Source organism: Cercospora kikuchii, assembly GCF_019650295.1.
Source record: "Cercospora kikuchii DNA, contig_00002, whole genome shotgun sequence".
Classification (NCBI taxonomy): Eukaryota; Fungi; Ascomycota; class Dothideomycetes; order Mycosphaerellales; family Mycosphaerellaceae; genus Cercospora; species Cercospora kikuchii.
In genome coordinates this window covers 407,150-428,190 of record NW_025408583.1, presented here as the reverse complement: position 1 = coordinate 428,190, position 21,041 = coordinate 407,150, and the positions used below count along the sequence as shown (strand labels likewise).

General features: G+C 53.8%; 7 protein-coding genes across 7 annotated transcripts; 2 read left to right on the top strand and 5 right to left on the bottom strand.

Moving 5' to 3' along the window:
- Positions 1-1,089: 1,089 nt before the first annotated feature.
- CKM354_000241500 (uncharacterized protein) lies at positions 1,090-6,102 on the bottom strand (the record flags this gene model as incomplete). Its single annotated transcript, XM_044797575.1, has 2 exons — positions 1,090-5,367; positions 5,422-6,102. 2 exons carry the CDS (start codon positions 6,100-6,102, stop codon positions 1,090-1,092), a joined length of 4,959 nt encoding a protein of 1,652 aa, XP_044653510.1.
- A 1,129-nt stretch (positions 6,103-7,231) lies between these two features.
- CKM354_000241400 (uncharacterized protein) lies at positions 7,232-11,834 on the bottom strand (the record flags this gene model as incomplete). Its single annotated transcript, XM_044797574.1, has 2 exons — positions 7,232-7,712; positions 7,792-11,834. The coding sequence occupies 2 exons, from the start codon at positions 11,832-11,834 to the stop codon at positions 7,232-7,234; spliced, it is 4,524 nt and encodes a 1,507-aa protein (XP_044653509.1).
- Positions 11,835-12,292: 458 nt separating this feature from the next.
- CKM354_000241300 (uncharacterized protein) lies at positions 12,293-12,964 on the bottom strand (the record flags this gene model as incomplete). The annotated part of the gene is made up of 1 exon (XM_044797573.1): positions 12,293-12,964. The coding sequence occupies one exon, from the start codon at positions 12,962-12,964 to the stop codon at positions 12,293-12,295; it is 672 nt and encodes a 223-aa protein (XP_044653508.1).
- An 812-nt stretch (positions 12,965-13,776) lies between these two features.
- On the bottom strand, positions 13,777-16,023 carry CKM354_000241200 (uncharacterized protein; the record flags this gene model as incomplete). The annotated part of the gene is made up of 1 exon (XM_044797572.1): positions 13,777-16,023. The coding sequence occupies one exon, from the start codon at positions 16,021-16,023 to the stop codon at positions 13,777-13,779; it is 2,247 nt and encodes a 748-aa protein (XP_044653507.1).
- Positions 16,024-17,130: 1,107 nt separating this feature from the next.
- Positions 17,131-18,828, top strand: CKM354_000241100 (2-(3-amino-3-carboxypropyl)histidine synthase; the record flags this gene model as incomplete). Its single annotated transcript, XM_044797571.1, has 1 exon — positions 17,131-18,828. The coding sequence occupies one exon, from the start codon at positions 17,131-17,133 to the stop codon at positions 18,826-18,828; it is 1,698 nt and encodes a 565-aa protein (XP_044653506.1).
- Positions 18,829-18,937: 109 nt separating this feature from the next.
- CKM354_000241000 (uncharacterized protein) lies at positions 18,938-19,243 on the bottom strand (the record flags this gene model as incomplete). Its single annotated transcript, XM_044797570.1, has 1 exon — positions 18,938-19,243. The coding sequence occupies one exon, from the start codon at positions 19,241-19,243 to the stop codon at positions 18,938-18,940; it is 306 nt and encodes a 101-aa protein (XP_044653505.1).
- Positions 19,244-20,082: 839 nt separating this feature from the next.
- On the top strand, positions 20,083-20,729 carry CKM354_000240900 (uncharacterized protein; the record flags this gene model as incomplete). The annotated part of the gene is made up of 2 exons (XM_044797569.1): positions 20,083-20,319; positions 20,382-20,729. 2 exons carry the CDS (start codon positions 20,083-20,085, stop codon positions 20,727-20,729), a joined length of 585 nt encoding a protein of 194 aa, XP_044653504.1.
- Positions 20,730-21,041: the final 312 nt, after the last annotated feature.

The following is a 21,041-nucleotide window of genomic DNA, read 5'->3' as shown; positions in this document are numbered from 1 at the left end:
TATAAGATTCTCGATCCTCAATGTAACTCTGCTTCAATCTCTTTCCAGCAGTACCATGCTTCTGCGCATTCGTGTGCCCTGTAATCGCCAATCCTCGCAGAAATGCTTCAAACCCGAACGTTAGCAAACCCATCTCAAACTCCTCAAATGCTTGATAAACCAAACGCCAGCAAAATCCACTTCAATGACTCCAATACCCAACAGAACTCTGCATTGTAACCTTGCCACCCCAAAACTGCATCGAACCATACCCAGAACCAGAAGCAATAGCATAAACCCTTGTTGAAACCCTCCAACGCCCGAAGAACATAAAAGCAAGTAAACAGAAACCCATCGAATCAGTGGTGCTTCAAGCGACCTCCGATCTCAACGGGAGTTGTCCAATGTATGCTAGGAGGCTTCATCCAATTGGTGGTGCTCAGAGCGACCTCAACGATAAAACCTCCAACGGCGGAAAAACCAGAAATGCAAGTAGACAGAAACCCGTCGTCTCAGTGGTGCTCAAAGCGACCTCCGATCTCCACGGGAATTGTTCGAATTGTGCCATGAGGCTTTCATCTAATCGGTGGTGCTTACAGCGACCTCCAAGAGAGATGAAGTTTGGCTTTTTTTGTGAGGTTTTTTTGTATGCTTTTTTCTTTTTTTTTGGTTGTTTTTGTGTGTTGAACTTGTCCGCAAGAGGTACACATCGTTGTGTCTCTGACAATTCATCGCAACGCAATTGTGTCTCTTATCCAGGCTGAAGAACAGCGAGCTTCTTGCATCCGCGGAGAGTGTGAAGAGGTAGGCGGTGTTGCCGGATTGCTTCATGTAGAGGCCGTGCGGTTTCAAAGCGTTGAGCTTAGCACGTTCTCGGGCCATGGCTCACCCTGTGAGCTAAGAGGCGGCTATTTCTTCGGAGACAGCGTGCCTCTGGAGACTGTCTTAAGTGGAAGGATGCGGCGTGGTTGTGTGGGTTTCGAGGATGGTACTCGTGTAATGCTGTCCAACTTTCATGCTGGCTTGCGCTTCCCGTGTCATGCTTTGTATTCATCGTGGATCAGCAGTCGTTGCAATGCTTCGGCTTTGTCATATTGCCAGGAAGCAAGCCTACTGCGCACTTTGTGATCTGCTTTTTTCTTCGGCCATCACATTCTTGTGCAAACCTGCCACCCTGTCTCCGACTTCGCAAAGCTGCGGACTCTTTTGTTTGGCAAGGGCACGATGCTCTCCATTGTTCCCGAAAAGCGCCCTAAACCAGTCCACCATGATCGTGAGACGGTCCTTTACTTGGGTGAAGTTGGCAATGTCAGACCCGAAATTGGTCTTCAGGACGTGCTTCCAGCAGGAGATGCGGGACACGATGAGTGCGAAGAGCTCGCCCATGGTCTGCGACGATCGCTCGAAGAAAGGCTCCCTGCTGTTATGATTTATGAGCAGAGCCCACTGCGTCTGGACGCCATACAGGGTCTTGCTACCGTGAGGTGTCTTGAAGGCCGGCTCCAACAAATTGTATAGATCTTCAATCTTGTTGGGGATCATGACCATATCTGAGCCTGGTGCGAAACGCCAGATCTGAGCTGCGGCATGACAACATTTCCCAGCGACAGGATGCTCGAAGTCTCGAAGATTGCCCTGGATTTTGTGTAGGTCTCGCAGAATGGTATCTCTCCAAAATCCTGAAAGCTGGGTAGCGAAGGGTTTCCAGAAGTGGTTCTCAGCCAGAAGATATTCGTCGGTTTGCATGAGGCGCTGGAGTATAATGTCAAGCAGGTTTTGCACGCCATCCTCGTTGGGGTTTCGCGACTTCAATCCATTCGACACGTCCTTTGAGGCATCGAGCCATTCTCCAATCAGCTTGGTAGCCCCTTCCATCGTCAGAGTTCCATCTCGTAGTGGATGGTATTCTGCAGTCGGCAACTTGGGGTTTCGAAGCCCAGAATCTGACAAAGTTAGGGCAACCTTCTTCCGAGTGCCCAGGTCACCACCCGGTGCCTCTGTATTGGTCCGTGAATCTTTTGTCATCGAGACATCCGTTGGTATTGGGCCTGCGCTTGCAGAAGAGGGTGCCGCAACCGTCGATCGAGCAGAGCCATCGTTGGACACAGCCGTTGGCGAATATCGCATCTGCAAAGTCTGAAGGACTTCTTGTGCAATTGGGCGGTAATAGTGGCTATCATGACCCGGCGTCATGTAGATAATCGAATCCTTGATGACCTGGAGCTTGCGCAGGATTCTCGAAGCATTGACGTTTCTCCTCGGTGAGCCATTCTCGTTGAAGCAGTATTCGTCAAAACTCCTCAGTCGACGTGCGAACAAGCAAAGAGCGGATTGGCGAGCCTGGATTTCAAAGCCTGCCGAAGCTGCTTCCAGTTGCACCTTTGAGTCGACCATCCAAGCAACCATCTTCTCAATGATTTGCTCTTGTGGAACATCGGTCACTTCTCGCAGTGGGCTGTAGTCTTTCAAGACCTGTTGGCACATCTGCAGGCCGTTCAGGAACCACTCTCGCTCATTGTCCAAGGGAGTTGCAACTTTCGCTTGCTCGATTGCCAGCTGCAAGGCCAACAACTGCAACAGCACTGGGGCTGCGTCGTCCAGCCCGTGCAGGTACTTCTTGTACGAGCGGGGCCATAGAGTATAGTAACTCTTGAACACTTGCAGATCCTCTTCCAGTTCTTGAACGTCCTTGGTAGAGGGCAAACCGGCTGCTGTGCGAGACCCCAGAATTCGATTGAGGCGATCAGCATTCTGGTTGAGCAGCCCAGTAACCTCCTCGTGACATGAGTCTTCGCTGCCATCACCGAAGAAGTCACCATCTTTCAGATTAAGGCACAGGGTCAGGGCTTCGTTGGCCATACCGCAATCACCCTTGGCTTCGAGTCTTTCCTTAATGCACTCGCAGTAATTCTGGGTCAGAGAAGGTGACTCTTGGTCGATAGGGCTGTCAATTCCTTGCCTTCTCAGTTCGCGGCAGGTGTCGAGAATTCGTGCAAGTTCCTGATACAATTCCGTCAAATCTGCCTCGTCAAGCTCAGCACGCTCAGCCCATCGGAAGAGCTTCATATGTATGTCTCGGCCCTCCTTCTGAACATCTAGCGGCATTGGTTGGCTCTGGATAGTCTGCTGCGGCGCCTCGCTATGGCTGGCAGGATGTGGAGCGATCGGCTGTGGAATGGCCTGCTGTGGAGTGGCAGGCTGCACGTCGGCATCCGTGAAGGAGATCTGCCCGTTGTCTGAGCTCGCCGCAGCAGCCATCTCCGCGAATATGCGTAATACGTTCGGTGCTGGAAGTGCCTGCGGAGGTGTTTGCAGGCTCGCCTGACTGAGGAGAGGCATGGTGTCCAGCGCCATTGGGAGGCTCTCCACGACGTCCTCCATGACTTGCTCCTGGACTTCTGGGGCGCGCCCAGCTACCTTATGCGGAAGATCGTCGAGCATAGCGAGCTCCTGTGGCAACGGAGCGTCGGTTGCCGCCACTGCCTGCTCGATGCCCTGCATGCCAGTCTCACCCTCCGAAGCTGGCTCGGCGATGAACATTCCTGCCACATCTGCCATTACCATGTCTTCTGATGGTGTGTTGATGGCACTGGAGTGGGCTGGGAGCGCGCCCTCGCCATAGTGTCCGTCCTGCGGTTGGAGGCTTGGTTGGCTGGGAGGTGCAAAGCGCTGACTTGTCTCCGTGTTCTGTTGGTCCACGAGCCACTTCTTCAATGTCGCTGATAGCGGAGCAGAGGGCTTCTTTTGCCGACGCGCGACATTCCCACTGGCCGTTCTGACGTTGTTGCCTCGCTCGACTGGCTTCGAACCAGAGCGCCGCTTGTGATGGAACACGGGAGACTGCGGCTCATTAGAGACAAGAGCCTGGGCGTCCCGGGCTTCTGTGTCCGGCATTGGTACAGAAACGGCCTGCTTATCCTCATGGCTGGGCTCAGCATGGGTAGTGGTAGCAGAGGGAGCAGGGGCAGCGGAGGGAACAAAAGCAGGCGCAGGAATGGGCTCAGGCGTAACCTCAGCAAACGTGACGTGCTTCTTGCGGCGAGGCTCGTTCGGTGCTGGCTGGGCTGGCTCTGCAGCAGAAATCGGTGCCAGGACGAAAGCAGAAGGAGGAGGAGGCGGCTCGGAGGCTCCGACAGCCTTGCTCTCAACAATTTCTTGCTCAGGCCCATTGATGGGCTCGACTTGGGTGGAAGCAGCGGAAATGACAGGAGCAGCTGGAGAAAGCGGCTCAGGGTGGGCAGACACCGAGACGTGCTTCTTGGTGCGACGTCGGCGAGGTGCCCGCAAGTCTGGCGCTGCAGTCGAGGTTGGCGAGAGAATAGCGGCAGAGACAGGCAGAATTTGCTCGGGAACGCCAGCAGTCTTGCTCTCGACAATATCCTGCTCAGGTTCATCTATTGGCTCGACGTGGGCAGGAGCAGCAGAGCTAATTGGAGCGGGTGAAGAGAGGGACTCAGGCTGAGCGGAAACCGAGACGTGCTTCTGGCCGGAGCGTCGAGGCGACGCTGGCGGCGCTGGCGTTGCAGTCCAATTCGGCTCGGGAGTGAAGGCAGAGGCAGGCAGACGATGCTTAGACAATCCAATAGCCTTGCTCTTGACAATGATTGGCTGATGCTTGCTAGTGGGCTCGACCTGAGCAGGAGCAGCAGAGTTGACTGGGGCAGTTGAAGAGGTTGGCTCAGCCTGGGCAGAGGCCGAAGCCTGCTTCTGACTGCGACAATGGGTCGGTGCTGGCGGAGCTGGTTCTGCAGCCGGAATGGGCGGTCGAGTCGAGGCAGAGGCTTGCAGACGTCGCTCAGAGGCTCCGGTAGCCTTGCTCTTGACAACTTTTGGCTGAGGCTTGCTGGTTGGCTCAACATGTCTATCGCTGTCGGAGTCTGCCTTTGGTGGCTGAGCAGAGGCCGAGTAGATTGGTTTATCTGCGACAGACATGTGACATCTATGCGCCCATTTGGCATATTCAATGTCATATTTCCGCTGCTCGAATCGCTCTTGATGTGCCTGCTTGCGCGCTGCATCTTCTCTGAGGAGGCGGGAGTTGTAGGAGGAGACCCACGCTGGATCTGGGCCCCACATCAAACGATCTTCCCAGGGACACTGCATCTGTACTTGTGGAGCCGAACGTCTGTCTTGCTTGTTGATGAGTTCCCATCCAAAGGGTGTGCGGATTCTCCAAGGATGCTGATAGAAGTGGCCTTTAAGCTCTGGACCGTCGCATGCGATTGGCGGTGATGTCGATTGAATGGATGGAGCATCTTTCATCTCAGACTCAATGGGTGGAGCATCTTCCATTTCAACATCCGACACGGTGATCTCTTCAGCATACAGACAGGGACGCTGTGTATTACCGAAGAAGAAGCGACGGAGCTCAGTAAAGGCGCAGTATAGCTGATGAACAGTCAGTGTCTTTTGAGGATGTGTTCGCAGCCAGCAAGAACTTACCAAGATGACGACAAACAGACCACAGGAGACATAGATCGATGCCTCGAACCACCATTGGATAGCAGCGCAGGCCGTGGCGATGGTGTTGGCGAAGGAGATGAAGGGGGCGGCGACAGTGCATGCGACAGTGCGTGCTGCAGAACTTGCGATGGCCAACAATCTGTGCGCCATGTCTGTGCTGAAGGTCTGGTTGTAGGCGGCGGTGACGGAATTGGTAAAGGCGATAAAAGGGTCGGCGACAGCGCGTGACATCGTGTTTGCGACGGTCAAACATTGGTGTGTCATGTTCGAGTCGGGGATCTTGTGGTAGGTGGCAGCGACGAAATCGGCAGAGATGAGATATCGGGCGACGACAGTGCGTGCTACGGCGCGGAAGGCGTCAATCAAGTCTTCTGTTATGTCTGCGTCGAGGATGTTGTCATAGGCGGTAGCAACAAAATTGGCGAAGAATACAATCGCATCGAGCATCTTGTTGTGTGCGGCGGAGACGAGTTCGGCGGCGAAGGAAAAAGGGGCAGCGACAGTACGTCCCAGAGCGTGTGCGATGGCCAAAAGCAGCTGCGCCATGTCTGAGTCGAGAATCTTGCTGTAGGCGTCGGCGACAAGATTGAAGAGAATGAGAAAATGAGTGACCACGGCGAGGGCGGCAGTGCGGACGAGGTCCAAGCACTGGTTCGCCATGTCGGCGGCGGTAGAGGAGGTGCTGATAACACAGTCGAAGTTCGCGGTGATGGTGGGTACTGGGTGTACCGAAAGCGTGCTGTGCGAAGTTCGAGTTGTGTTGTCGAAGAAGAGAGAGGGTAGAGGAACCTGGTGGGCAGAAGTGGGTTGGGTTGTAGCTAGCGCGAGGTCGCGCGTTTCTTGGCAGCGAAGTGAAGTTCGCTCGACGGCGACAGAATTCACGCGCGAGCGTTGCGACGCGTTACTGTCCCCAAACACCTCGGTTTCACCAGAAACACGTGTTCGCGCTGACGTGGAGCACTGCGTATGTCTCGCGCTGCACCAAATCAATACCATTGCGGCCAGGAGACAGGCGTGAACAGTTGCTTTGTCGAAACACATTCACAGACGCGGCTTTGTGTTTCTTTTCTGCTGCATGATTGGCCACAATGGCCGCATACAAGGGTTGAACGACGACGAAGATCTTCCAACCTGCCAGTAAGTTCTCTTCTCTCCGATTTGTCGGATCTGAGATTATAATCTTTTGTGCTGTTATGTGTATATGCGATATCGGTGGCGAAGATTCGATCATCCAGGATGCTGCAGCTCTTCAAATTTCCCGCACGAAGATCCAACGTCCAGCTCGAGCACCACAGCAGCTTTGCTGGTGCCATGATTGGAAACAATCATACTGATGAAGCTCCCGTGAGCTATGATTCAAGCTTTGGCTTCGCCCGGCGTCCAGGGCCATCCACAGCCTGTCTGGGATGCAGGCAATCAGGTCTCACGAAGCCATTGTTCAATGGGTCTGAGGCCTTATTCAGCACTCTTGTGCGCCAAACAGGAAACAACCCAGTCTTAGAATTTCTTCACGCTGCGTTCCAGAGCCTTCTGGGGGTGATAGGAGCCTCTCTTCCTCTCCCACGAGCGGAGTGCCCTCCTCGGTCGCCTCGCGACCGCGATGAGCGATCAGGAACCCTCCTGCTTCCAATTTCATGGCCTCGTCCTTCTAGAATACGTCCCGCTTCATTGCTGACACGCTCCGGCCTTGCGGCCACGTCTGCTCCTGTTTCTCTGTCATAAGAGTTCCTAGCCCTTCCTCTTCCTCGCGCCCCGCGCGTTTCGTCCGCACCTCTTTCACCTGTCGCGCCTAGACCTGCTCGTTCCGATTGTCTACGAACCACTTCTGCTTGGCTCTCGGTATTTCGCTCAAGGACTTGCGAGCCTCTCGTTCCACCACGATCAGAACGTGTTCCACGATGCCCGGCTTCAGCTCGTCCTCTTGCACGGCCGCTGCCCCTTCTATTACCTTCATTCGTAGAAGTCTCAGTATCTCGTGTGCCGCGCGGACGTGTAAGTGGTGGCCCAGGCGCAATTTGGTCGCCTCTCTGCGATACAGGCCTGCCACGTCCTCCACGATCGCCGCGCCGGCCGCGTACGGAACCATCACCTCGGCCTCCATGTGTCTCACGAGGATCTCTACCATCGTCTGAGACAGCATCACGCCCACCTCGTCCAGCAAGCCCACCCCGATCTCCTCGACCTGCTCTTCCACGAGGAGCAGGTGGCGGCTCCAGGGCAAACCCTCTCTCCGGACGCACAGCTCCAAGAGGTCGAGGCAGTCTGGTACCCTGGAACCACGAGTTTAGAATAGCAGTGGTATCGCCGTCTACTTCAGCAGATGGAACGAATCCTCGCCAATGGGATAACACGCCTGGAACCAGATTTGAAGCATTGTCGTAGTATACCCAAACAATGGCGCTGGTATTCGACACAGCTTCTTCCTCAAACAGCTCGACAGTAGCCGTTGTGCTGTTGCGACTATCACCCACATCTCTAGTAACCACGCCCAGACGAAGGTCGATGGCTGGCAATTGGAATACGTGGCCCTGCGCAATGAAGTCGAAGACAATTTTCATCTGTCGTGGAGTCCAGTCATTGAATGCTCTGGCCTCGTCCCAATATTGTCGGTAGATTTCTGAACCTAAGCCATGCTCAAGCTCAATGGCAGAGAAGCGACCAAACAAGAATGCTGCGTACTCAGAAGTCGGCTCCATCAAGTTCTCCGGAGATTTGGTTGGCACTGGCCGCAGAGCCAACATGTCGTCAGATTCGACGAACATTTTCCGAAGCATTTCTTCGGCGTCTTCAGGACCTGGAATACGTCCATCAAACATGAGGCTGTCTTGAGCCTTCAGACAAGTCTGTAAGGACGACAACAAAGCTCGAGCGCCGCACAGGTGGTTCTGATCGTCAGTTGCAGAGGGATTCTTGCCAGCTTGAACCAAGCCGTAAAGGTCAGAAATCGCATCGGATGGGCCGTCCAGGAACCAACGCTGGTTGTGCCGCTCCCGCATCCAGGCGTACACATCTCTGAGCCCGTTTTGCAACTTCTTCGTCCGCTCGCGTATCTTCCGAATTCCTTCGACGTCAAGATCAGCAGTGCAGACCTCCGCCAGTCGATCTGTGCCAGTCCGATGGTACTCCAGCTGGTCCAGTATGAGTGCCATACTTCTCAGTCCTGTCGGTACAGCCTCACCACAGGCTTTCTTGTTGATAGCATCGAACTTATCCTCAATGGCCGTCTGGGCATCCTCCAGCTGAGCAAGAGTGTTGTACCTGCCGACGAAGCTGCCTTGTTTCAATCCCACCCAGCACGCCACGCTAGCGTACAGCTGTGCCTGCTCGAAGGTCACCTTGGTCTGATCAAGCTCGCTGCTACGCTCGCCCAAGTCAAGCAAGCACTGAAGCACGTAGTCCAGTGCTTGATTAGCGGTGCGCTCGAGGTCGGTATACTGTGCAACGCTTTGCACCTCTGGCCTGGCTTGCTCCGATCTCTTGCGCTCGAGATTCAGCAGCAGCAATATGCTCTCAATACTGGTCCGAATGTCGTTCAACTTGGTCAATGGAGACACCAGAACTTCGTGGCCGATCTGGCCGTCCTGCACTGCTACCAAGTCCGATGGCGAAGGCCAAACTCTCACAGTGGATCTCGCGCCTGCGGTCGAAACTCTGGCACCTCTCAAGCTCGGGTGGCTCGTGTGAGTGGCGTGGCGGTCATTTATGCATCCTTTCTTGTCGTACACAGACGTTAGGCGCTCGTAGCTGGTCCTCCAACTTTCGAGATCCTTGACAGCACCTTGTAAACCATCTTGCAGAGTTTTGAGCTCCAAATTGTCATCAGTCGAGAATTCAGCAGGGAATGGCAGCGGTAAATTTCTGTCCGCTTGATGAGTATCAAAGCTTTCGGTGTATTGGCGTTGCCAGAGAGCCCGTTTCGCTGGATAGTCGCTGGGTTGCTCAGTCCGGAACTCCTTTGCAGGCACAACTTGTACTGGAGTCGGTGGCTCAGAGCGTTGCCGAAGTGGGCCAAAGTTGACATTAGTGGGTGTCCTGTCGGGCAGAACTTCTGGATCGACTGGCGAATATGCGGGCGCGGTCTTGATATTCCGTAATTCGAGCAGAAGGGCATCTGCGATTTCGAAGACATGATCAATCTGCAGTCTGGCATGCTCGTCGCTGTAGTCAACGACACTGCTGAGCTTGCTGAGATGTTCTCTGATGTCAGTCTCAATCTGCTCAGCGTTGCGAATGCGAGCTGCGCTTTCGAGGAAGACGATTTTATCAAGCTGCGTGGCTGACTCCCAGATGTAGTTTTTCAAGACGGCGATCTCATCGTCCTTCGCTACCGCGTGTCCAAAGGCTACTTTTGGCGTGGTTGGAGTTAGACCCGTCATCTTTGAATCCTGCAGCATATCTCGCGCATTTTGGCCAGCGTACTCATTCAGCGATCTTGTGTAGTCTGCCCGTTCGAGATCCGATTTCAGAGCAGCAATCTCGGTATGCACTGTTTTCTCCACATCCGCGACCGCGCGCTGTAACTGTTCGTTTCTGGAGCCCAAGCCAAGCACTTTAGCTTGTGCTGCCAGCGGCCACAGTTGAGACTGCAGCTTCCCGTATTCTGCAACGACCTTATCCTTGGAGTATGCTCGACCCAAAAGGTACACTGAGTCGAGAATTTGCAGCCGACTTTGGGCCAGCTGACGAACTTCTTTCTGTACAAGCTGCACTTGATTGAGGCTCCAGCCGTCTGAAACGATATTGCTTGGCCTCGACTTTCTCTTGCCCTTCGTCCCCTGGTGATCTAAGGTCTGCACACGACCGAGGAGTGCTTTCATCAACCTGTGAGCGTCGTACAAGATCTCATCATCAAGGAAGGCAAGGGTCTTGCGCTCGCGGACGTCCTTCAGTTGCTGGACGCCGACCAGAAGATCTGTTTCCGACGATTCGTATTTCCCTTTGTCGAGGGCGTCCCAGGCAATTCTGACATCCAGATGATGAACGAGCTCGCACTCTTGTTCCACTTGCTGCAATGCGGTGTCACACTGCGCAGGGTCAATCATTTCCTTGTGGTGTGAGTGCCATAAAATGTCGCAGGCTTGGCTCAAATCGCTCACTTTGGTGAGCCATCGCTGAAGCATCGCGATGTTGCCCAGAGGTCGTGATACTGCTGCGGTTTCTTCTCGGATGCTAGTCAAGGGAGACCGCGCTTCGTCGGCAGGTGTGCGAGGCGTCGCTGCCACCGGAGATGCGAGAGAGTTGGGCGTATTCGGCAGCTCGGTACCTTCTGTGACTTCCACATCTTGTCTGATGTGCACTGGCTTCTCAAGACTCCTGGACCAATATGGCTTCCAATTCATGTCGTCCAAGCTGGAACTCTCCGAAGCATCGTGCCGGGAATCAATCGCCTCCAGCTGAGTTTCGATATTAGCTCCTGCTCGCACCTCGTCTTCCTGCAGGTCATCTCTGAGCACATTGATGAGCCATCTATCGAGAGGAGGAATGCCCGATATTGGTGAATCTCTGATCCGACCAGCCTTGACGTCGATGCGGTCCATAATTTGCCCCGACTGCCTCATGACTCTGCCCAGATCTTTGCCAGGATCCATACTGTCTACGGGAGAAGCGGTGTATAATGCCATTCGTTGTTCTGCGGAGCTTCGCATCGGCGAGAATTCTTGTTGGTTTTCATCCAAGTGCTCTGATACTGCACTACTGGCACCAAGCGACCTTGAAGCAGCATGCGCGGCCCTTCCAACCAATGTTGCCCGAAGGTCGAGCACATGCAAAACCTTGCGAAGCAACAGCCCTGGGCTAGAATCCCACAGTTGCCATGATACAAGGAGACCCAGTCTCGGGATCAAATCCAGTAGCCCTGCCAGGACGGAGCAGATCTCCACCACTTTCGCCACGAGCATGTAAACAACCCTCCCTGCGCTTCCTCCCTCCTCTTCTCCACCACCAATCCCCTCAACCCACCTCTCCCACACCCACGCAACATACTCATACCCCGCCCACCCCGTCAACAAAAGCGGAACCATAACAACCCAAAACCACACCCACCCCGCAGCTTCGTAGATCAACAGATTGATAAGTATGCTCAGTACTCCGTTAAACGTCTGCCACCCTCTCGACTCCTCTTCTTCTCTCCCCTCCCTCTCCCATCTCTCCTGCTCCTCATGAAATCTCAAATGTCCATATTCCCATTCAGGTTCCCAAGCAGCGTTTCCAAGCCAACTTGCTGAGATGCGTTTTCGACGGGGAGTTCGAACGAACCAGGGAGATAGAGGAGTGCGTAGAAGAGAAGAATTTGATGCGGAGAAGGCGGTGGAGATTTTGTTGATGCGCCATTTTCGTGGGGAAGAACGGAGTCGTAGAGGAGGTTTTGGAGTCGTTCGAGTCGGGCTGTCCATGTTGGCAATGGAGCAGCGATGGCCTCGTGTTAAAGGCGGAGATGTAGCTGTCTCGGTTTGGACTCAAACGTACAATTGCCACGAGGAGTGAGATCCCACAAGCATTCTTTGTTCCAATAATCCAAATTTCTGCACTGGGAGACGGAAGGATCTGTGGAAAACAAAGACTGACTTACCATCAAACAAAGGGAACTCCAGGAGCACGCCCATGAGGGCGGATGGCAGAGAAAGCAGTCTCGATTTCGATTTTCCAATGTGAAGCATTTTCTATTATTACAATTTTTGATGCAAGTAAACTAGCATAGCAGCAGCTAGTTTCTCGATATCTCGTCGATCCCAAGAACGCCTGCGATGTCGACACAGCATAGCACAGCTGGCTCAGACTGATATTAGAGCGACGTTGCCCTTTCGTGTGCAGTCCATCACCACACGCCCAACCTCATCTCACCATACCATTCTCACTTTCCCTCACCACCATCCTTCTCACCACCACCCTTCTGTTGCTCCGCGAGCTTCGCAGCCTTGAGACGCTCAGCATGAGCAACATGCGGCGGAACCACCGTGCGACGTGGTGCTGGAGTCTCCTCCACCTTGCCCTGCTCCACACCTCCACCCACAGCACCCTTCTCCGGACCACCCTGCTTGGCGCCGGTGTACTTGAACGTCTCCTTGAAGCGATACCCACCATTCTCCTTCCCACCCTGAACAGGCTGAACAGCAGCACCACCCTCTCTCTCCAACCTCAACTGGTCGAGGTACTGGATGTTGGCAAGTCGATTCTTCTCCGCTTCCTGCGCGAATTGAGAGGCCGCGAGACCCCAAGCTGAGTTGACGTTCGCTGGTTGTGGTGGACGAGGCGCCTGAGTGACGAACGGGCCTTGCTGAGGGGAACGAGGAGCTAGAGTCTGCTGGTAACGAGGAGCAGCGAAACGAATCGGAGGCGCACGCGAGACTTGCGAACGACAGTCGCGGTTCAAATGGCCGCCGTGAAGGACGCATCTCGCGTTGGGGTTGTTCTGAGCGCGGCATTCACCGTTGGTGTGGTTGCCGTGGCGTACGCAGACTGCTTCCGAGTCCCATTGGATCTGGTTCGAGTTGACGTTGTAGTTGGTGGAGTTTCCGAAAGCCATGATGGAGGTTTGTTGGATGATTCGGATAGAGAAGATGTGTTGGAGATGTCTTGTATTCCGAATTGTGAAGGGAGACTCTTTGGTCGGTGTCGACGAGTCTTTAATGTAGAGTTTGCTGTTCGAAGAAAGCCTTTTAATGCTGAAGATGCAAGTCTTTTCTCTTATTCACCAGTAGCCCAGCGGCGGTGAATGAGATTGCTTGGTATCGGGAGCTGTTGAAAGAGCTTTTGAAGAGTGGGTCTCGAAAGAGGTGAATGAAGCGAATGTTGTCCGAATTTTGTTCTTCGTGGCCTGTGAAAGTCAGGAATGTGAAGCAGCATGTCTGGAGGGTTGGCTGTAGTATATGTTCTTGCAGACTTCCACAAGATTTCAGGACAATATGGAACTTGAGGCCTCAAAATGGAAAACATGATGGAAGCTTCATGTCCTGGAACAGATTGCCAGCCAATAACTATACCAGGCCGTCAGCATAATGAGGCCACTTTCAGAGTCTTTCTGGGTTGCCAAAGTGGGCCACCACCCAATCCGAAGTCATTACCATTCACTGCACTGAGTTTTCAGCTGACAAACCATTGAGTACAGAGAGCATCGGAGCAACAGTGAAGCACGAGCAAACGCCACGAAGGCGGTCAAAGATGATCAAGTCGTAAATTGCATGCGCGTATTTGGGTATCTCTGTAATCATACGTACGCACGCTAAAAAAAGCCCGTGACAGTCACTGGCTGCGTGACACTCATCATCAAAATCATGCCTATGTATCGCTTTGGATGTTATCCTGCACTTCCACCTTCTCCAACATGACCTTCCTTGCTCAAGAATATCTCCGCCATTGTCCAGGTTCTGGTCCCGCAGTGTTTGATCGCCCTTGTACAGGATTTGATGGCGGCTGAGGCCGGCTGAAACTTTGATTGCTGACAGCTGGCGCATATGGCTCGGCTGTATATGAGCGATACTGCACAGGGTTCGTCGGCGGCTGAGGCCTACTGAATGTCTCGTTGCTCGGTGGCGGTCCATAGTCGTCAAGGATGTCATTGACAGAATGTCGAAGTGGCTCGGCACTTTGTGGCTCGATTGGTGCTGTAGCACTGCGTTGAGGCACTCGACGTGCATCGCCGAAGTAGTCATTCGCCTGACCAGCTACTGTGATAATGCGGCGAGGGCCATCTTGCACTGCCGGAGCTGTTGGCGCAGGTGTATAAGCGCTTTGTGCGGCAGGGTTGAAAGCCACGTAGCCGCCAGTCGCGGGCGCAGGTGTTCTCGAGACTGGGACAGAGTGCGATGGCTGTGTGGTCATCTCGTAACTATGCTGTTGTCGTTCTGGAGGAGCCATCTGGGACGGCATTTGCGCTGTGGCGGGCGAGTATGGCCTGCTAAAACTTGTGTTTGAAGGCTGACGGGCTACCGGACGGCTGAATGACTGCTGCTTCTGTATGCTGTTCCAGTAAGCTTCATCGACTTTTGGGCCAGTATGGAAACCACCTCCTGTGTTCAACCTTGCAGGCGGCGCCATGGTCCTGTTATAGCTGTCTTGGCTGGCGAAGCTTGTGGCAGACTGTGATTCCGGTTCGTAGGTCTGTGGTGTCATTGTCCTCATTGGAGTCGGTCCTCGAGGCTGAGGAGCTGCTCGTGGGAAACCTGAACCCATTGCTGTGGGATAAGGGCGTGCTGATGGTGGCGCCTGCGGCATGTGTCCAGACGCAAAGGAGTGCGCAGACATTTGCGAACCATGCGATCCTGATCTATCGTGCCAAGGCTGTTGCAGTGATCCATACGACGGCTGTCGCGTTACAGCTCCAGGTGGCAGAGGTGGCAAAGCTGGCAAGGATGGCTCGCTCTGGCCTGGCATGCTCGCATTGTGAAGTAGAGGTGCTTCAGTGGTATAGCTTGGTGCGTTGGACCACGCGGATGCGCCTGTATTTGTCCTGTTCATTGGCGGCCGCTCTTCTCCCAGGTCTGGCAAGGTGGGTTGGCGTTGCATTCGGTCTTTAGTCGAATATGGCGGTAGCGTCGCAACGGACGCATCAGTTCCCTGTCTTTGGAGTGTGAATTCTGACTGCTTGTCGTCGTTATTGATATCGGGCGATCCAAGATTTGGCAGCGTAGGTTGCTTCTTGATGCCAATTTTTGCAACTGAAGGTGGCATTTCGCCAGTCTTCTGTCTTCTGAGCTCTGCCTTTTCTTCTTCTTTCCGCTTCTTTCGTTCTTCGTCTTCGATTGCCTTTTGCACCTTGGACGACACGATTCTCTCCAGTCTCTTGTCGGCCTTGCGTCTGCAATAGACGCTCAGTCTACCGTCCCGTTGCGGAATATAGTGCCATAGAAAGCAGATGTAAAGAATCGCTGAAGCGATCAAGGAAAGCGCGCTGAACACCCAGATGACCATGGTGAACAACATGGCAAAGTAGATGAGGGCTTGGCGTTGGTCCTTGTTCCATAATGCGCCAATGTTGATGAAGAACTGCTCGAAGCTGTTATGGTCGGCGTCGGCGGCTGGCACTAGGTCGGCCTGCAGCACAGCGTACAGGGTCATAGCATTGACGCCTACACGAGGACCCTCGGCGAGAATGACTCGAATGGCGGTATGAAATGAGAAATAGACGAAGAGGGCGACATAATCGGCGCCCTTCCGACTCTTGGTCAAGGCCTCGAAAACCAAAAAGCGCTTGAATCCTTGTGGCCGCATACTTTGAATGTTCACTGCCAGCGAATCCAAGAAGCTCTCTGCCACACCTCCTCGTTTGATAATGCGGAGGGCTCTGATCCATTCATAGAAGCATAGTGCCCAGGACAATAAGATGCAAATGGCGAAGATCCATTTGCTGTACTTGAAGTCCAGTGCAGGTTTGACCTCACTGCTCCATCGATCAAAAGCCAGGAGATTGACAGCGGTGAAAGTGTCAACAGCGTAGACTGCAATTCCGACAAGTGCCATGAACCAGAGCCATACGTATGCCAGGTAAGTCCAGAAGGAGGTGCATCGGAAGTCGCTGAGGTTGAGGTAGTCCCATTTTTGCGATTGTTCTGACGGGCCCTTCTCCCGATCGCCTAAGCAGCCCATGGATATCGTCGTTCGTAGGAAGTTGGGGAAATACGAGATCTTGGTGCTCGGACGGGTGGGGCTCGTGTATCAAACACGCGTGTCTGTGCGCAACTGAAGCTATGTTGCGAATGGATGAATGTGTGGTGTTCTGTATGCGCTCGCCTGACCAGCAGGCGACGGCAGGTGCAAAGGGCTTCTGCCGGAAGGAGTGTGGTGTAAGGAACGTGTGGGTTCGGCGTTCTAGACGTCCGCGAGAGTGCTGGGAGGAATGTGGTGTCGCATGCCAGTGCGGCTCTGGAAGTGTCGTCTCTCCGTTGTCTTTCCCTCTTTCCCGCGCGACAAAGACGTCAAAGGAGCGTGGCGGCGTGTGAACGAGTCGACCGAGACGCCCGGGACAAAGAGAGGGAAAGAGCAGGAAAAGGTCGGGTGATGGGCGGCGCGGTGGAGGGTCGTCGTGGGTCGCAAGGGCGCGCGCTCCCCTTTGAATGAGCGAGTGGAGGGATCAATGGATGGATGAATGGCCGAGTGGGTTCGCTATTGTCGCTGCTGCTGGAGTCGCTGGCTGCATGGGCCGCCAATGGCCTGTCTGTTGCTGTGCGCGGCCGTTGCGCTCGCGGCTGCTCTTCGTCGAAGATGCTGCACCTGCGCCGTCGGACGTCTGCGCGCACCTCAAACAGCCGCCCGTGCAACCCTCAGACCATGGGCCGCGGGAGAAGGGGAGGTGAGCCAAGCTGTTTCAGCATAGCGCGCTCAAGGTTTGGGACCTGCGTCCAATCACCCGCCGCCGCCCGCCGATCCACCCAAGTCATGTTTGAACATCTCCTGCCCAGGTGCTGGCTCACAATGCTCCTCCATCGCGTCGCACCCGCTCAAGACCGTCGCGGCTATGCGTGCAATATCGACGCCATCGGCACACAATGACAGATTCGGATCATGTCGTTCTGCTCGCGGTCGCAGCCGCCTGTGAGTATCGCCTATAGCATGGCCAAGCTTCCAAACGAATGAGCTGATCCCTGCCCGTTGCGGATCACGCCGCTCCACACTGGTGAGCCGCCTCCCAGGATAATTTCTCGATACAATTTCGCATGCTGTCATACCAATCACACCCACCCTCAGGCACACATCATGACCGAAACTGGCCCTGTTCTGTCAACGCCCGCAGAACTTATCCTCGAAGAACCAACTCCTGTTGTCGTACAGTCTAGTGAAGACCGACTATCAGAAGAGCAACTCTACGTGCAATATGAGATCAAGCGAACGATCGACGAAATTAGGGCTGGACAATGGAGGCGCATTGCTTTGCAGTTTCCCGATGACATGCTGGTCGATGCACCGAGAGTATTTGAACGACTGCGGGATGGCTTGAGGCAGGTCAGATCAGATCCGCAGCCAACTGTCGAAGTCGTGTCCGAGCAGCTGGAAGGTGCCAGCCTGGCAAGCCAAGTGCAAACCACTTCCACGCAAGATGTCGAAGAAAAAATCTGCATCCTTGGTGACACATCCTACGGCGCGTGTTGTGTCGATGAAGTCGCTGCCGAGCATATGGACGCCGAAGTCGTCGTGCACTATGGACGATCATGTTTATCACCCACTGCACGCCTGCCTGTGATTTATGTTTTCACTGCCAAGGCTCTCGACATCGATGCTGTTGTGGCGAGCTTCATGCAGACCTACCAGGCCAAGGACGAAAAAGTCTGCCTCATGGCAGATATTCCATATTCACATCACCTCGGTCAGTTGCACAGCAGGCTCATCGAAGAAGGGTATACGAATGTGTTCAAGACCGAAGTCCTCCACAACCCTGCGTCACTCATACCAAACAGAACCACACCCGAAGGGATCACGGAAAGTCCAGATGCTCTCAAAGAGTATTCAATCTTTCACATTTCCGAACCACCCACTTCACTCCTACTGATCCTATCGTCGCGCATCAAGTCGATGCACATCTTTCCCACAGACTCGAATGTCAGCACTTCAACAACCACAATCGAAGCCTCGACATCACAACTCCTCCGACGCCGATACGCGCTCATCACACGCCTCGCTAGCGTACCCATCTTCGGCATCCTCATCAACACATTGAGTGTATCGAATTACCTCGTCGCTCTACAGCACTGCCAGGACCTCATCCGGAAAGCAGGCAAAAAGTCCTACGTCTTCGTCGTTGGCAAAGTGAACGCGGCCAAGGTAGCGAACTTCAGCGAGATTGGAGGCTGGGTGGTGATAGGTTGCTGGGAGAGCTCATTGATCGAAAGTAAGGAGTTCTACAGACCTATCATCAATCCTTTCGAGTTGGAAGTGGCTCTGCAAAGTGATGCTACGAGGCAGTGGGGCGGAGAATGGATTGGAGATTTCAGTCAGCTGTTGGGCAAGGAGAATAAGGCTGTGGAGAACGGCGACGCTGCGAAGGACAACCAGGTACCTGATCAAGAGGCAAGTGGAAACTGGGACGATCAGTCTTCGGACGATGAGCCACCTGAGTTCGACCTCCGGACAGGACAATATGTATCCCACAGCAGACCCATGGGACGACCACGAGTGCTTGCAAGCGAAGGCACATCGAACACCACCGAGGGCCTCGCTGCGCCTCCCAGCTCCGCCTTGGTACAGCGAGCAAAAGGCGACGTTGCAGCCATCAATGGACAAGTCTCCCCAGCAGCAGAGTTCCTCCGCTCTCAACGAACCTGGACAGGACTGGGAAGTGATTTCGAAATCGCATATGAGCGTGACGAAGATGGCAAAATCATTGGCGCCGCGATGGAAGAAGGGCGGAGCGGCGTAGCAAAAGGATACTCAGTGGGCAACGACACTACGAAGGGCTGAGATGTGTGAAATTCATATTTCACTAAATAAACTCCACATCTCCATATCCTCCACCCTCATCCTCTTCTTATCTCAAATCCTCCCCATCATCCTATCCTGCCTTATCCCTCTACGAAGAGAACTGCACCTCACCAGCAAGAATCACCGGCTCCTTATCACTGAAGTTTGGCACATCACCAAGCACCTCCTTCGCCTCTGGAGAAGTCGCAGCATTCTGGAAGTCGCTGATCGAATCCCACTCGAGTGTAGCTTGGACGGTGTAAGCTGCATCGTCTGGGAACTTCAGGACCTTCCAGGACTTGAGGCCAAATTTTCCCCATTTCTCTTGGACGAGCGGCATGTGGGTGGATTTGTAGTAGTCCATGTTGAATTTGGCGCCTTGCGGGTAGACGACGGTGACGGTTGCGGGGGCCATTGTGGTGGTTGTGAGCTGTGAAGGGGGGCAGAGGTCAGTTCAGTTGCTGTATGGTACCGGCCTGCGGTCGTCCAGGGAGAAAAGGTGAACGTACTGTGTGATTAAATGCTTAGTAGTTCGGTTATAGTGCCTTCTGTATCAGTCATTCAAAGTAAAAGTTCAAGCAGAAGTCCCTATTAAATACCATTTCTCATCGTCCAGCACAGCCCCGCTCCTGATATACTCTGACAGCAAGTGGGGTATGCTTTCAGGGATACTACCTCTGACCTCGACCACGGACGGCTACGGAGTCCCCTACAGCCGAGCTGAGCTTGTGAGGAGCTGGGACTACTGCTACTGCTGATGAGCGGAAGCTGGATTGAAGCTACTACGACGCGGAGGTCTCGACTCGACGACAGCCGAGCTCCCATTCTGTCATCCTGCAGCCTACAGCTACTTTCGTTTCTGGCGATTTCAGGGTCTGGCGGAAGTGAACTTGACAGGAGCTAAAGATCTTGAGGTTGCGTCCGAGAAAGGTGCGAATAGCTCGCGGCCATTGTCGTCATTTTCGGGTGTGCCTCTATTGGGATGCCGATGGGCTGAATGCATGTTCTGGTCTTTGTCTAAGTACTCCATAGGACCGAATGGCTTACAGCAGACCCATATGGGCAGCCTGCAGATGAATGAGCAACACTGGAAGTTGTGAATGTGCAAGTGAATGATCTCGCACACGCAAAGGAAACAGGCAGGCGAAGCTCGAACATTCGAAACATGACAGCCGCCGCTTCTTCAACAGCGGGCACTTTCCGCACATCCCACATCCCACTTTGAGAACAAACATCCAGCACAACACGCAAAAAATGGCAGACGACCGACCAGCATCGCCCACGCCCGAAGAGCGCGAAAAGCTCGACAAAGAAGCCAAAGCCAAAGAAGATGAGGAACAGAGCAAGTTGCCCTACAAATGGACCCAGACCATTCAAGATCTGGACCTCACAGCGCCCATTCCCGCCAACATGAAGGGTAAAGATCTTGATGTAAAGATCACAAAAACGACAATCAAAGCCGGCATTAAAGGTCAAGAGCCCATCATCGAGGTACCACCACCACTGCCCTCCCCCTCCTCATCCTCCCAACACCACTAACCCTCCACCCACAGGGTACCCTCCCCCACCCCATCCACGCCGACGATTCGACCTGGACGCTCGAAACCGTCCCCTCGGGCAAAGAACTCAGCATCCACCTCGACAAAGTCAACAAAATGGAATGGTGGGCCCACGTCATCACCTCCGCCCCCAAGATCGACACGTCAAAAATCTCGCCCGATAATTCGAAATTAAGTGACTTGGATGGGGAGACGAGAAGTATGGTGGAGAAAATGATGTATGATCAACGACAGAAGGAGATGGGGAAGCCGACGAGTGATGAGGAGAAGAAGATGGAGATGTTGAGGAAGTTTCAGCAGCAGCATCCGGAGATGGATTTTAGTAATGCGAAGATTTCGTAAGGTTGGAGGGTGAGGGTTAGGGGTGGGGGTGGGAGGGAAAGAGATGGTGTATGACTGTGAAATGAGACTGCGAGATATTCTTGGCGGTTAAGAGGAGCACTACGGTGTGGGACGTGTGCAATCAGGGTTGATTTTGCAGGCTACAATTGTGCTTAAGATCGAGCGGGCATTGTAGTAATGGGCGCTGGGCTGGAGAGGTGCTCGTCTTGCGCGCTTCTTGCGTAGTTGCTAGAAAAATCTCATGGAAAGAAACAATTCGTGGAAATTGTCTACGAGAGCACGATACTCAATCCCATTGCACAGAGACGTTCT